Below are 14,138 nucleotides of genomic sequence, written 5' to 3'. Positions count from 1 at the left end.
AAGAGGGGCGGTGTTAGTATCAATCCCCTATTTCTATCCTTTCGTACACTTACTTAGCAATACACACCTTTCCACCTCCAGAATCTCAGGGTAAAGGTTTAAAAGACAAAGTAAAGGTAGACTTAAAAAGTGGGTTTACGACCAAAGGCGTAGACTAATAGAGTAAGTGTTGGAATTTGGACCAATGCTACATTAGGTGAAGGTATCCTCTTATTCAACATAAGAAGAAGAAGAAGAAAAGAAAAAGATGCGAACATGATTTACCCCTCCAAACCGCTTACCCCTCTTTACCCCACCAGATCGATGACATATCTCTCATCACGCCATCAGTTCTATCACATTTCCTTCCCTGATTCTATTCTGTTTATCTGATATAAAGCATGTGACTTTGACCACTTTCTGTCTATAAATACGCGCGAGACACCAAGTAGAAATGACAGACCTTTCACTCTCTTCAAATATTCTACTATCCCTTTCTATCTGCTTAGAAAGACCTTCTTCTTAGTCCTTTGTTTGAGGATTGTGGATTGTGCTCATTTAGAGTGCATAAGCCCTTTGCACTCTATCTTATTCTTTCCTTTTTTTATCCGATCAAGCCTTCCTTGGTCGGGTAGTCAACGGTCCGTGGTGGGGAAGCATCTACAAAAGCGTACCCCGCGCCACGAAAAGCTTCGTGGTATCCGCCTCCCTTCACGGCCAACAGAAACTAACAAATGTCTCGTCTGACTAATAATCGGATGAAAGGGTCAGGTTTCACTAAAGTACCAAGAGAGACATTATCCCAACAGAAAAAACCACTTTTCTACGACTTCGCCGGCCTAAACGGCAGATCGAAGCAGGCAAATTGTGACACACCAACTGACATAATGGTATGCAAGTCTTGACTGAAAGGCACTATGAGGGTCCTGGGACCGGGTTAGCCGCGGCCTTCACCTCGAATCAAGTAGTTGGGCAATCAGAAGCGTTTTCCACTCACCTCAATTTACCGCAACAGGCTCTTTGTTTGACGGTAAACAACTGTAGGGCCAGTGTCGGCCAATAACCCTTTTCTATTATTCAGTATGAACACCACCGAATCCCGCGTTCTATCGCAGTATTTTCAAGAACAGCGCCGCAATGCCTAGGGGACCATCCGTGCCAATTTACGAACACCGGAGATTCAAAACTCCACTTCATTCACGGTAACCTCCCGGAAGATCCTGTAAGCTCCCCTAGGAACGAGGACACTGGCAGATCTTCAACGAGAAGTCAATGAAAACCAGCAACAGATTGCCCAGATACAACCACATTTCTACACCTGTCTAAGAAGATCCTGACACCTGCAAGAGTACAACGAGGATAGGATACAGATTAAACGACCTCGCCGAGCGGCTCTTAATTCGCGACTCTTAAAATGTAGCGTGAGGATGCCAAAAGGAACGCAGCTTCCTCGCTTTTAAGGGAACACTCCAAAAATTTCGGAGATTTTGTCTCTAGTGCCACACTGTCTCTTTAATGTTTTTTTTTTATGGAATATGGTTTCAATGTATTTTCATATTGCTACTGTCTCGTTACGCACCACCAGATCATCCGATCGTTCGCGTCGGCCCATGCAGAGTCCTTGACTTTAGCCAACTCGCTACCGATATAAAGGCCAGCTTCCACTGTCCAGCGAGTATTGGTAGCCTCCCCGACGTCGTACCATAAGCCCTTGAGAGTCTCAATATTGTGCCGATAATTGGCGCCTTTTCCAACATCTTTCATAGAATAATGGCCTGCCAAAACGCTGCCTAGCTGTCGTCCAACAACCATCACGCCCGGTTTATCACGGCAAAGTCGAACCAGATTAATGGAGGCACGAACCTGGCACTCATAGTTCCACAAGTGAAAAAGCGAGCTCGCAAAGACAATGTCAACCTTGCTAGCCAGATACCGTGAAATATCAGTCGAGGGCTCGAGGCACTGCTCTGACGTTAGATCTCCAGACACGAACGTCGCACCGAGAGTGTCTTGATCGCGGAATAATTTGTATCCGAGATCAAAGAAGGCTGGCTCGACATCACATCCCATGAGCTGGATGCCTGGAATGCCCTGATCGGCCAGGTAGCGAATCTCCTGTCCAAAACAACATCCAGCTTCGAGGAAACCGGCGGTTGGATCTTCACGTAGGCGAGTAAGGACGCGCGAGTACACGGTGTGCTCGGGGAGAGAGAAAGAGAGGAATCGCAATTGCCCGATGCATGGGTAGTCACAGATCGAGAATGCTTCATCACGCTGGCGGTGAATTTCCGGCGAGTTAGCTGGGCGACTGAGGCATGAATTAAATGAGCAATAGACATACCAGCTTCAGAACGTGCGGGAGCACCTCATCGGGCCTAAAGCTGCTATAACTTTCTAATAGTCGCTGGGCCTCGGCGTTTATGCTCTGGACCTCAGTCTGATACCACGCTGGCTTGTCAAAATTATTACCTTCGGCCATCTTGACATATATTTGGGTGTCAAAAATAGATGATAAGTCCAAGAACTCCCTATGTAATAGGTATGAAGGGTTGATCTCAATAATAACGATTCCTTTCACTTAATAAGATTTTTTGTTACAGTACGATCTTTCCCACCACCAGCCGATAATTTCCGCCCCCACCCTTCTAAAAATAACTCGGTAAACTGACGGGTTGCAGGAATAAGGGCGCTTCAGTACTTAATATGGTGGCGCTAAGCTTTCCAGAGTTATACTAGCTTTTGCTTGGCCCCCACTTTTAGAGACAAAGAGGGGGGGGGGAGGGGAAGTCGTATCTGGTGGAGAAGACCCTCCGAAGTGAGCTGAGCATGGGGCTGTACACTAGATTTCCCTATCCCAGCCTGCACCAGATCAACGCTAAACACGTCTAGCAGCTTACTAGGAATCTTAGTGAAGGCTTGTTGCAGACACGTCATCAAGATGATAGAGTTTATTACGTCAGAGGCGCAGCCATATCAGAGAGCACCAACATTAGTCCTGAAATGGGCAACAGTTTGCAGCTCTAATTGGCTAGGTCTTATTTCTAGCCCCCAAATCATTCTATCTTCCCAAATTGAGGCATTGTTGCGACTACCCTCTTGCACGTCCAGCTCACGCAAATGTCTTAAGGTATAAAACGTAGGCCCCGCTACTGATTTACAATGAAATAACACTTATATGAATTGAAAATGGCTTCCGACTCTACCAGTTTCGTCAATCACGAAGATTTCCTTGAACCCCACAAGTCTACAGATCTTGATGAGGAAGATGGCACACCGATTGACACGGCAGCAGAAGTGGAAGCCGACACAGCAATCACTTCGTTCATTGAAAGCAATTCCAGAATTCCAGTAGCTCCTTCTTATGGGCAAATTGCCTGCCCTGTCGTGGTCCCTCAACGACGACCCGGAAACAAAGAGCGAGGTTTCATGAAAGCGTATGCTCCAATATTATTCCAATATGATATCACCCAAGAGCACTTTCACGACTTCATCAAAGCTCTGAATAAAGCAGTCCAGGCCTCTAAATGGATTGCTGCAGTGCAAATTGCAGCATTCGGGGCCTCGTTCGTGCCAAATCAAATCTCTATGGGCACGACAGCGGCAGTGCAGATTGTATCAGCAGTCGCAGCAAAGGCTCAAATTAGATGGAAGTAGGTCTGGCGCAGAAATCCTTCGAAAGTAACTTTTGTCTAATGTTCCTTGGCCAGGGTGAACACCTTCATAGATAAGGCGAATCGAGAACTATTTTGTCCTCGAGGACTCTATTGTATGATTGTGACATACAACCCTCTCGCACAGCAACAGCAAAAAGAGATCAGCACCTCGATAAGCAGACCATCTGCTAGTGGGGCTTCTGGCTCATCTCGAAGCAAATGGCCGGGGAAAGTTACGAAAAACTTGCGTAATCCATTCTCCGCTACGACAGAAGGAGAGCAAAATTTACCATCAGAGATTGCACCTCTAATATTCTCGGACAATGAGGATGAAAAAGTCCAAATGAAGATGAAAGAGAAACCTTGGGACAAGTTGAATGATTACTACGACAAACGCGCCCGAGCAAGATATGTAAGTCTCTCAAATTTCCAATGGGAAGGCTTCCAGTAACAAATTGTGATAGGCCAGTGAAAGCAATCGGGACGCTTTATCCTCAGCCCCCGAATCTAAATTCAAGAACCGATTCCTTGACCCTAATCATCCGGCCAGTAATGGAGGTCTTCTTGGCTTGATATCAGGCGGGCATCTTACAAGGGACCCAAAAAAGATAATGGAAGACACGAAAAGTTCATATCAGCAGCAGGAAAGACTTATTTATGAGCAACAAGACAGCCAGTTGGAGCTGCTCCGCAGTCAGTTCCAAGCCATGGGCTTCTCTGAAAAACAGCAAAGCGACTATATCGCAAGCTATGAGCAGCAGTTTCAGTTGCAACGAGACCAGCTAAAGGCCCAGATAAAAGGAACGGAAATGATGCACAGAAAGATCTTGAGAAATGTTCTTTATCTCATGGTTGTAAACCTGCCAACCGAGGAAGAAGTTGAGGCGGCTAGGATGGCGACGAATACGGATGAGGAAGATAATGGCAGCCAAAGAAGCTTCGTGACCATGGTCAACGTACAATAGTTAATCTCAAATTGTAAAAAATTACAGGAGAGGGCATAGGGAATTTATGTGAGAATATATACTAGTGGCAATTCACTTTCTTAGAAACCGCCGCTCTCAGCCTGCATATATGCACGTGCGCCTGGCATTTTCTGATCCACAGATACCTTGATCGGTTGCGTCCCTTCCGATTTCCGCATTGCCGGAAAGATAACTTGACATCCAAGCATCCTCTACATGTATGAAGGTTTCTAACCCCTCCTCGCCCACGACCATGGAACGTAGGTACTCGAATGAATGGTATTGATGGAGAACGTTTCATTAACTGACGTGGCTCACATTCCTGGCGTTAAAGACGTCGTGGCTGTGGACCGAGCAGGAGTTAAACGCGGGCCAATGGCGGACCCAGATCTCCTGAGACATCTCGCACAAACGCCCAAGGAACGATAATAGTGGGATGTCCGTGTAGTGGTAGTAATTTTTTAAGATTCTACAGTCTAGTAGTCGAAAACCGGCTCAAAGGATAGGCTTATATAAGCAGTATTGATATATATTATATTTTTTCCTATTGTAATATATCGTCTAGATTATAAAAGTAAAACCTATTTATTTTTAGCTATTTAATTAGATTTAATATAGAGGTTCAAGGTTGCGATCCCGAGACGGGTATGTTTGGTCCAAAATTCCCAAAGCGGACGTGGTCCAAAATGCAGGAGTGACCTTATGCATTTCGGACCAAGCTATTCTCCTGTATTTTGAACTACGCCTTATTCCTACATTTTGAATCACGCCCTATTCCTACATTTCGAACTACACCCTATTCCTATATTTCTAACCGTATACTTCTTTTGTTTTCACCTACACTCTCTTATCCTATATTTTTAATTAGACATTGACATGGGCCGTCCATGGACAAAAGGTCCGGCCCACGGCCCGTCCATGGGCGGCCCATGCATGGACAGCCAAAGCCCGGCCCGTCCATGGACAGATGGGCCGGCCCATGGGCCATGTCAATGTCTAATCAGACTTTCCTCGATTGGTGTATTGAGGTTGTTAGATCTCGAAAATAGAGTGTATTAGGCCACTTCCGACATACTGGCGTGGTTATTGGGACTCACGACTAGTTGATAGGGTTGAAGCGTTAGGCGTTCGTTCTTACATTAACACAATATATGCATCAATAGTTGCCATGATCATGTTTCTCTGCTAGCACTACTTTCTGTGTAGCCATAACTGTGGCTTCATCATTTACTAAAGGAATTATGTCAAAGACAAGTGATTCAAAATCTCAATCTAGAGTCTATACTACAGTAAAACTTGCTTACGCCTTCCTACACATTTAAGCTACATCCTTCATAGCTTAGTCGACGGGCGAGACACTCACACACTTAACCCATTAGCCAAGATATCTCACAAATTAGCGTGCGATACTTACCACAATCCCTTTATCGATAAAGAATGACGGATCTTGGTCCTCCCAGATCAATTTAAGGTCTAGGCCATGGGCTAACGCCACATTGCATGTTTGCCGGAACTGAGCTTTCAATTCATCGTCCCCAACATTGGCTTCATGCCACGTACTGTAGTGTCTGGCAGCTTCATCTCGTAGTCCAGGAATATGGAGGTCATCCATGACTTGACTTGTTGGCGGCAGAAACACAACAGAGCATCTGTTACAACTCAGAATGCGAGGAAACATGTAGTATTCAACGAAGGTACGAAACTGAAGAAGAGACTAAGTTCTGAGGCACCATGAGCTGGTAAACAATCCCCATGTGCGACACTAGTCCCAATCGGGGTTGTTGGCCCATTCGTTCAGGCATCCGTTCTCATGCGTCACAGCATCAATCCTCAGGAGACAGCCGATATCTTACGATTAACATCGGTATAATCAAAGTCAGGTACCCCGCGGTTAGGCAAACTACCTCGCATTACAGGATATCTACGTCAGAGATCTGTATGCTATGGGGACATACCGCTTGTTCGAATACTATTAGATTTTGTCTCAACATTACAGTTGAAGTCAAATACGATTATCTCTGGATACGTGAATACGTGCCTTTATTTCGCATGTACCGAAAATACGCTGAACAGTTTTCTCGCTCAGCTGCCAGGGATGGTGGGGTGCTCGCGGGGACTGGGGGTTGGAGCTTGCTGTAAAGCCAATTGTGATGGCAGTCCGATGATTGACGTCCATAGTGGCTCCAGCTCAACTGGCAGGTGTCCATAACCGGGAATCTCCTGCGACTGGAGGGCGTATGAGCAGACAGTGGAGTATGAGCAGACCGTGAGTATGGGCGGACATGCTTGGACTGAAACGGCATAGTGGGCTGCGCCCATTCCATGCGGTCCTGTTCGCAAGATACGGAGCTGAGATATGTAGACACAAATTACGAATTCTAGCTGTTGCTGGCTTGCTTAAGCTCTTCATGCTATTTATGCTCCATTTCACAAGAAGTACATAGACGTATCTGTTGTCCCCAATAAGGCTCTTTCCCGTTCATAAATTCTTCTCAGTTCTCTGTATTGGTGTTGGATAATAAGCACCCTATCAAAGTAAGTATATGTACTGATGTGATCAAAGCTTCTATTTGGTCTTTAGTCTGCGGGGTTTGTTGGATCCACCGCCTAACAGGCCGTGTTCAATTTGAGTACTTGGTTAGAACTACTAGTATAAAATGGCAATTCAAATAAAAGAAAGCAGAGAGAGGTATGTATTTATCACTGAAACTATCAAGGCTAATTTGTACATTTCAAAAGTAGTGTGGTATATTAATTGGCCCTAACCACGCATTCAACATCTCCTCAATCGTAACATCCTGAAGATCCACCCAAGGAAAACCAGGATCAGGCTGAGGCTCTTCATAGATATTATTTTCTGAGATTCCAGTGGTGAAGACTCCCAGTGCACTATTATTCTCTCCAGCACTATCAGACTGCGCAAGACGATATTTCTCTTCAAACCATTCAGAAAGGAACCGCAGCCAATCTTGGTAGAAGAACATCTCATGTTGATCCCACTTCCCACCTTTACACTCCTGATCAAGCGTATTCATGCGCTTGACAGATTTCTGGATTTCATGCCGCATATCCAATGTCTCTCGCAACCCTCGGACTTGATCGTGATCCCGAACGGATGGCTCCAACGATGCGAGAACAAGTTTGCATGAAGCTGCAACGCTGAACCCGGTCATTATCCATTGAGTGTAACTAAATATCTTTTCAATACCAGGTGGTAGACTGAAGTAAAAGCTCATAAATTGTTTTGCAGCCGCTAGTCCGTGACAAAGGGCGTCTATTCGCAGGAGGGCCATGGATTGGTCGAATGACGCGGCGGAAGATGGGTATATATCGAAAAAGGTAGTTTGATAGAGATGGATTTCGAAGGCGTGGGATGGAATGCCTTGAAATACTAATTAAGTGTTAGAATTTAGATCTGCAGTACAGATAAGGCTTGGTCAACTCACTATCATGGTCAGTAGGGACAGGAAGCCGGGCTTTGCAATCTTCAAAATCGCTTTGAAGAGAACTAATCATAACTTCTATATCCGCAGGAGCCTGATTCTCACCGAATCCCCGTGCAGCTAGGGAATCGATTCGTACAAGCATGTGTTGTACTTGAACCTGGCCTAACAGGTATCGATCGGTTGAGAATTCGCATTCCTGCGACAACTTCGCAGCGCATGATTCTATGAAGGGTGACCAAGGCATTGTTCCTGTCCGCTGTAGTACTATGGAGTGACTAGTCATGTGAAAAGAAGTAAGCAAGACATAGTCTTTTCAGGTCTAGACCGGGCTGTGCAGGTGGTAAATCGAACTTACCACGCGTCAAGGAGAAAATATCCAACCAAAGCTCGCATTTCCTCGTTTCGCAGGGAAATCGATTCTGTCGGAGGATCCGTGTCCAACATGACGTCAATTCTTTGTCTTACTACTCGCAGCTTGACTGGGTAATCCAGTCTGCAATCGTTGATTATACTTTGTGCAAGGTGCAGATATCCAGAAAACCGCACTATATGGAGTTTTTTCTTCGTTCTATCTTCCGTGTTAGCTTTTGTGAATCTAATGAAGAGAGAAATTGTCTAGAACATACCCAGCTACAGTAACCAGCAATCCCTGTAGTATATCGAAGGGTTGTTGGCGATTGCCTTGCAAGACTTGTCCCCCAAGGTAAGACGCCGAAACCTCCTCGAGGGCCAGGTGCAGCGGGACATTTCGAAACGAGGAGACCAAAAGAATAGAGAGTAAGAGGAAGGGTTTCTCCGATCTGAGATCCTCGACAGTGGCGTTTCTCGGCAGCTGTACAAATGGGAAATACGTTATGGCATCACGAAAGCTCTCTATCAAACGATTTGCCTCTTCGTGGGTGATCAGCCCGTTCCCGATCACATCGCACGGATTTCGAGGAGTCGGAGCACAACTTTCACTTTTCGGGGACAGTGGCAGTGGCAGTGGCAGTGGTGCCTGTTGCGGGCTTGAGTGAGGCTGATTGATCTGGCCTAATATTTGATCCACCTTGTCCTCGAGTGCACCTATTCGCCTAGATTAGATGCGGTCAGCTTGACAGATCGTATCGATACGAGGAGTGGGCAGATATACGTCTCCCTCTTCTTAGGAGTACGAGCTTTTGTTGCGCGGAAATAACAATCTTTGTTCAGACGGAGACACCTTCAAAGCGTGTTAGGTTTACGTTGCTAAGTAGAAGAGAAGAGAAGTAGAAGTAGAAGCGGGATGTTGCATACCGGTCGCAGCCTTGGGTAGAGGTGCGCGAGCACCTAATTTTAGCACGCACACAGTTCTCGCAGGTCTTGACTCGGCCTAGACCGGTCGGCGCGGACATAGTAGGCAGCATTCCAAGAATTGGAGCCAAGATGGAGGCCGGACAGGAACAGGAGGCCTTAAGAGTCCGCGGACCGGCCCCCATGCAATTCCCCTCCCAGTCCGCGGACTCGGAGTTGGCCTGGACTCCGTGTCTTGGCACGGCCCCATTGTCAGCCCTGGGAAGTATACTCGCGCCAATGATAGTCCTACGTAGGATCAGAGATAGCATAGCCTCGTGGCTGACTTTCAGGCCTCGTTATTTTGTCAGATTATATAAAGAGTGTGTGTATTCGATGCTATGAGGAGGGGAATATCAACCTCAGCCCATCTAGACTCGCATTCTACCTCTTCTCCTCCTCACTATCGCAAAAAAGAATAAGAAGAAAAGAAAGGGAAAAAGAGTAGAAATTTCAACACTGAAAATGTCGGAAATGAACATGGACGACTGCACCTTGGCAACTTGCCCAATTGACTTGGCCTATATCAATTACCAGCCTAACATCCCGGCAAATGTCCTCTTCCTCGCCATCTTCGGCCTTCTCCTCGCCGCACAAATCGCCCTAGGAACATGGTTCCGAACATGGACATACATGGGGGCCATGACCGCGGGGCTCATTCTTGAAATACTGGGATATATCGGGCGAGTCATGATGCACAGCAACCCATTCGACTTTAACGCATTCCTTCTGTACGTGACCTTCGAGACATACCTCTGAATAAAGCAAGCTAACCAGAAACTTGACTTTTAGATACCTCATCTGTCTCACGATTGCCCCGGCCTTCTTCACTGCCGCCATTTACATCTGCCTGGGAAGAATTGTCATCGTCTACGGGGAGGATATCTCCAGGATTCGCCCGCGTACATACACCATCCTCTTCGTCGCTTGCGATATCATCGCTCTAGTCCTACAAGCAGCCGGCGGCGCCATTACCTCCATCGCCGACTCAGACCAAAAAAGCCTCAGCGATACCGGTGTCAATATCATGATTGCAGGATTGGCTTTCCAGGTCGCCTCGTTGACGCTGTTCATCGTGCTCGCTTCGGAATTCGCTCTGCGAGTGCGCCGCAGCTCAGAAGACATGAAGAATGCGTCTACAGCATCTGTTCGCTGTGGTTTGAAATGGAAGATGTTCCTTCTGGGTAAGTGTCACTAAATAATCCGCATTTATCAGCCTATGCTAACCCAATCAAAGGTCTTGCCATTGCCGTTTTAACGATCTTCACTCGCTCGATCTTCCGTGTTGCGGAGCTGAAAGGTGGATTTAACAGTGATCTGGCTAATGATGAAACTTCCCTAATGATTCTTGAGAGCACTATGATTGCCATTGCGTGCATTTGTATGACCGCCGCTCACCCAGCAGTTGCCATGGGCCGGCGATGGGGGGAACTCTCGGCGAAGCCGCGTCGTGGAGTCGTTTCGTCTAAGGTGTCGCAGGCTTCATCAGAAATTGAGATGATGAATGCTTAAAGATATATAGCAAAGCCCCTGATGACTCGGAGTAGTCGGTTTCAAGAGATTGGGTATTAGACATTTCAGCGTTTGGATTGGTCTTGGTAATATCAGGGAGTTAGATCTGGAGTTAGATTTTATTTGAGCGATTTGAATCATAGCATTCTCACATTCCATATTCCAATTCCCTCCAGTCATGCAAAGAGTTGAACCAGCTAGGGTCGGTGGAGTCGTATAGTTTCTGGGTTGCCCTTAGGTAGTGGATGAGGACCAATGAAGGACCAAAATCCTGAGGTGTCCGCGGAAAAAATGAATATTTTCCCTGACTCTCGAATTCGAATGCCTAGGCATACATCTGCGCCGCATTTATTGCTGCACTCGTGCGACTTTTTTCTAGGGACATTTTGTGTTGATCTCTTTTCTGTCGCAATGACTTCTTGGTCACGCTGAAAACTTTCAACTGGCCGCTGGAGTTTCTGGTCATTACGACCGAGTGGTATGGAAAATTATAGATTTATGACTAACGTGGTTCACAAGCGAGTGACGCGCCCAAGCGAGTGACGCACCCACCCAAATTTTCTACACTTTTATGCATATTAATCAACCACAACGCCTTTATATTGATTAATCTCTAGCTTTACAGGCATTCCTTCTATGTCCGATCACTCCGCAATTAGTGCATTGAGGTGGACGACGCGTCTTCGGTGCTGGTGTGTCCCGCGGTAGTAGGCTTAGTGGAGCTAGTATTACCTGAGGGGGCTCTTCATGAGCTTCCTCGAGCTCTAATGCTTCTCGTACGGATAGACCGTTATCGTGGACTATCCATCTGTTCTTGCGAGCACATTTTTGCTTTTACGTAGCGTTTGCGGCACATAGTTGCTTATTTTCTTGCTCGAGAAGGATACCGTTTTGTATTACGATCTGATAGCCTTTAATAAGCTGGTTTAACGCGGTTTGCGAAGGCGATGGCGGGCTTTTTGAGCGTCGCTTTAAGAAAGCTTTAATTAAGGATGCTTGCTTTAAAAGCTCGTCGACGTTCGCGGGCGTATGTGGGTAAAACGCGCTTGATTGACTACCGCGGCTTATAGGAGGTGTCAGTGTCCGAAGTTGAATATTTAGCTTTGATAGCACTTATTAAGGATCAATTAGCACTAGTCCTGCTGCTCAGAAGCTATTTTATATTGTAGTTAGTTTATAGGCGTCGACGCGAGCTTGTGGGTATATAAAAAGGAAGTTAAGTTTGTCGATATAGTTAATCCCGAGCCGTATCTTTTGGTCGATTAAACTGTGATAACACGGCCTTGTATGGGGATACGAACGGTCACGTTACCCTACTTTTTCTGCCATACGGCACCGCCCTTAAGGCATATTTCTATCCTTTCGTACACTTACTTAGCAATACACACCTTTCCACCTCCAGAATCTCAAAACTACCGTACGAACGCTTTAATATAGCGAAATATCCGATATCAAGAGGCTAAAGTAGATACGAGGAATACGGCGGTATATAGATTAGAATAATATCATAATCCGCGTAGATTTGATCGAACTCTGGCGTTAGATGACTTCTGTGTCCGTTAAGGACTAGAAGGCGATATCGTCCATGTCAGGACCACTGACTAACGATACCAACTACGGCCTGAGGCATACTTAGATGCCATGGCAGTATCATGTTGTTGGGCTTCACCGCCCGCAGCCGGGCCAGTCTGTATTTAAGTGAAGCCCCGCTGGACCTGAGAAGGGCCAGCGTTCAGTTTATCTTACAATCCACTACATTGTATTACACGCATATGAAGGTGTCTACCTCGCTTACCCATCCTGACCTAGAGACTACTGCGTGGTCTAACAATTGTACTCATTTAGAGTGCATAAGCCCTTTGCACTCTATCTTATTCTTTTTTATCTTTATCCGATCAAGCCTTCCTTGGTCGGGTAGTCAACGGTCCGTGGTGGGGAAGCATCTACAAAAGCGTACCCCGCGCCACGAAAAGCTTCGTGGTATCCGCCTCCCTTCACGGCCGACAAATACTATAACGAAATAACTCTAACCTATAGCCTCGCTAAATTTCTAACGGCTATTAAAATTCCGGTATAGCTAACGTAATCCACACCAAACCCGCCACCCCATCCAATTCCCTACCTCTTTACCTCCCCCACCACTTTGAAACGCCCACTATGCCACCAATTCGGTCTGAAAAGAAGCAGAATTCTATCCAGCAAGAGGGTAGAATCGAGCTTGCAATCCAGGCTATTCAGAATAAAGATCTTCCTTCTATTGCTGCCGCTGCACGCGTCTATGACGTACCGCGAACCACCCTACGCGACCGGATGGGCGGCCACAGTTCAAAGGCTACCAGACGCGCCTATACCCATAAAATGACCCAATTAGATGAGGATACGCTTACCCAGTGGATTCTATCTATGGATGATCGTGGTGCAGCCCCGAGGCATGCTATGGTACGTAGAATGGCTAATATTCTTCTTGCGGCGACCGGATCTAATACTGTCGGTGTGAACTGGGTCGGAAACTATGTGAAGCGTACACCGGCTATTCAAACACGTTTCTCGCGTCGATATAACTATTCACGGGCTGAGCAAGAGGATCCGCGGGTATTAAATGAATGGTTTCGGCTAGTTGGGGAGACTATTACGCGCTATGGTATCCCGCCTGATGATATCTATAATTTCGATGAAACCGGCTTCGCAATGGGCCTAGTTTCTACCGCAAGGGTAGTTACTAGAGCTGAATATTATGGCCGTCGATCAGTATTGCAGCCAGGCAATCGTGAATGGGTGACCGTAGTGGAAACAGTTAATGCTTTAGGCTAGGCTTTACCGCCGTTAATTATATTTAAAGGCAAGCGCTATATCGAATCATGGTTCCACGATACCCTAAGGGACTGGCGCTTCGAAGTTAGTCCAAATAGGTGGACTTCTGATATAATTGGGCTTCGCTGGCTTCGAACGCTTTTTATTCCTTTGACCGCAAGTCGTATACGTGGTCGGTATAGGCTATTAATCCTTGATGGTTATAGAAGCCACCTTACGCCTGAATTTGATCGTCTATGCACTGAACACGACGTGATACCTATATACATGCCACCGTATAGCTCACATCTATTACAGCCTCTAGATATAGGCTGTTTCGTAGTTCTAAAGCGATCATATAGTCAGCTAGTGGACCAACAGACGCGTATGGGTATAAACCATATCGACAAGCTTGATTTCCTTGCAGCCTACCCACGCGCGCGCGAAGATGCATTTCAGGCTAGAAGCATTCAAAATGCATT

General features: G+C 46.3%; 5 protein-coding genes across 5 annotated transcripts; 2 read left to right on the top strand and 3 right to left on the bottom strand.

Annotated features, from left to right (window-relative positions):
• Positions 1–1,539: 1,539 nt before the first annotated feature.
• On the bottom strand, positions 1,540–2,458 carry N7443_005300 (class I SAM-dependent methyltransferase; the record flags this gene model as incomplete). Its single annotated transcript, XM_056885356.1, has 2 exons — positions 1,540–2,253; positions 2,321–2,458. 2 exons carry the CDS (start codon positions 2,456–2,458, stop codon positions 1,540–1,542), a joined length of 852 nt encoding a protein of 283 aa, XP_056743634.1.
• Positions 2,459–3,165: 707 nt separating this feature from the next.
• N7443_005299 (uncharacterized protein) lies at positions 3,166–4,597 on the top strand (the record flags this gene model as incomplete). The annotated part of the gene is made up of 3 exons (XM_056885355.1): positions 3,166–3,629; positions 3,687–4,044; positions 4,097–4,597. 3 exons carry the CDS (start codon positions 3,166–3,168, stop codon positions 4,595–4,597), a joined length of 1,323 nt encoding a protein of 440 aa, XP_056743633.1.
• A 1,339-nt stretch (positions 4,598–5,936) lies between these two features.
• N7443_005298 (uncharacterized protein) lies at positions 5,937–6,209 on the bottom strand (the record flags this gene model as incomplete). The annotated part of the gene is made up of 2 exons (XM_056885354.1): positions 5,937–5,963; positions 6,012–6,209. The coding sequence occupies 2 exons, from the start codon at positions 6,207–6,209 to the stop codon at positions 5,937–5,939; spliced, it is 225 nt and encodes a 74-aa protein (XP_056743632.1).
• A 1,120-nt stretch (positions 6,210–7,329) lies between these two features.
• Positions 7,330–8,185, bottom strand: N7443_005297 (uncharacterized protein; the record flags this gene model as incomplete). The annotated part of the gene is made up of 2 exons (XM_056885353.1): positions 7,330–7,988; positions 8,044–8,185. The coding sequence occupies 2 exons, from the start codon at positions 8,183–8,185 to the stop codon at positions 7,330–7,332; spliced, it is 801 nt and encodes a 266-aa protein (XP_056743631.1).
• A 1,634-nt stretch (positions 8,186–9,819) lies between these two features.
• On the top strand, positions 9,820–10,866 carry N7443_005296 (RTA1 domain-containing protein; the record flags this gene model as incomplete). Its single annotated transcript, XM_056885352.1, has 3 exons — positions 9,820–10,085; positions 10,147–10,538; positions 10,592–10,866. The coding sequence occupies 3 exons, from the start codon at positions 9,820–9,822 to the stop codon at positions 10,864–10,866; spliced, it is 933 nt and encodes a 310-aa protein (XP_056743630.1).
• Positions 10,867–14,138: the final 3,272 nt, after the last annotated feature.

Source organism: Penicillium atrosanguineum (genome assembly GCF_028827265.1).
Source record: "Penicillium atrosanguineum strain IBT 20685 chromosome Unknown utg000003l_segment0_segment0, whole genome shotgun sequence".
NCBI classification, from domain to species: domain Eukaryota; kingdom Fungi; phylum Ascomycota; class Eurotiomycetes; order Eurotiales; family Aspergillaceae; genus Penicillium; species Penicillium atrosanguineum.
The sequence above is the reverse complement of the archived record's forward strand: the minus strand, read 5'-3'. Positions and strand labels throughout refer to the sequence as shown.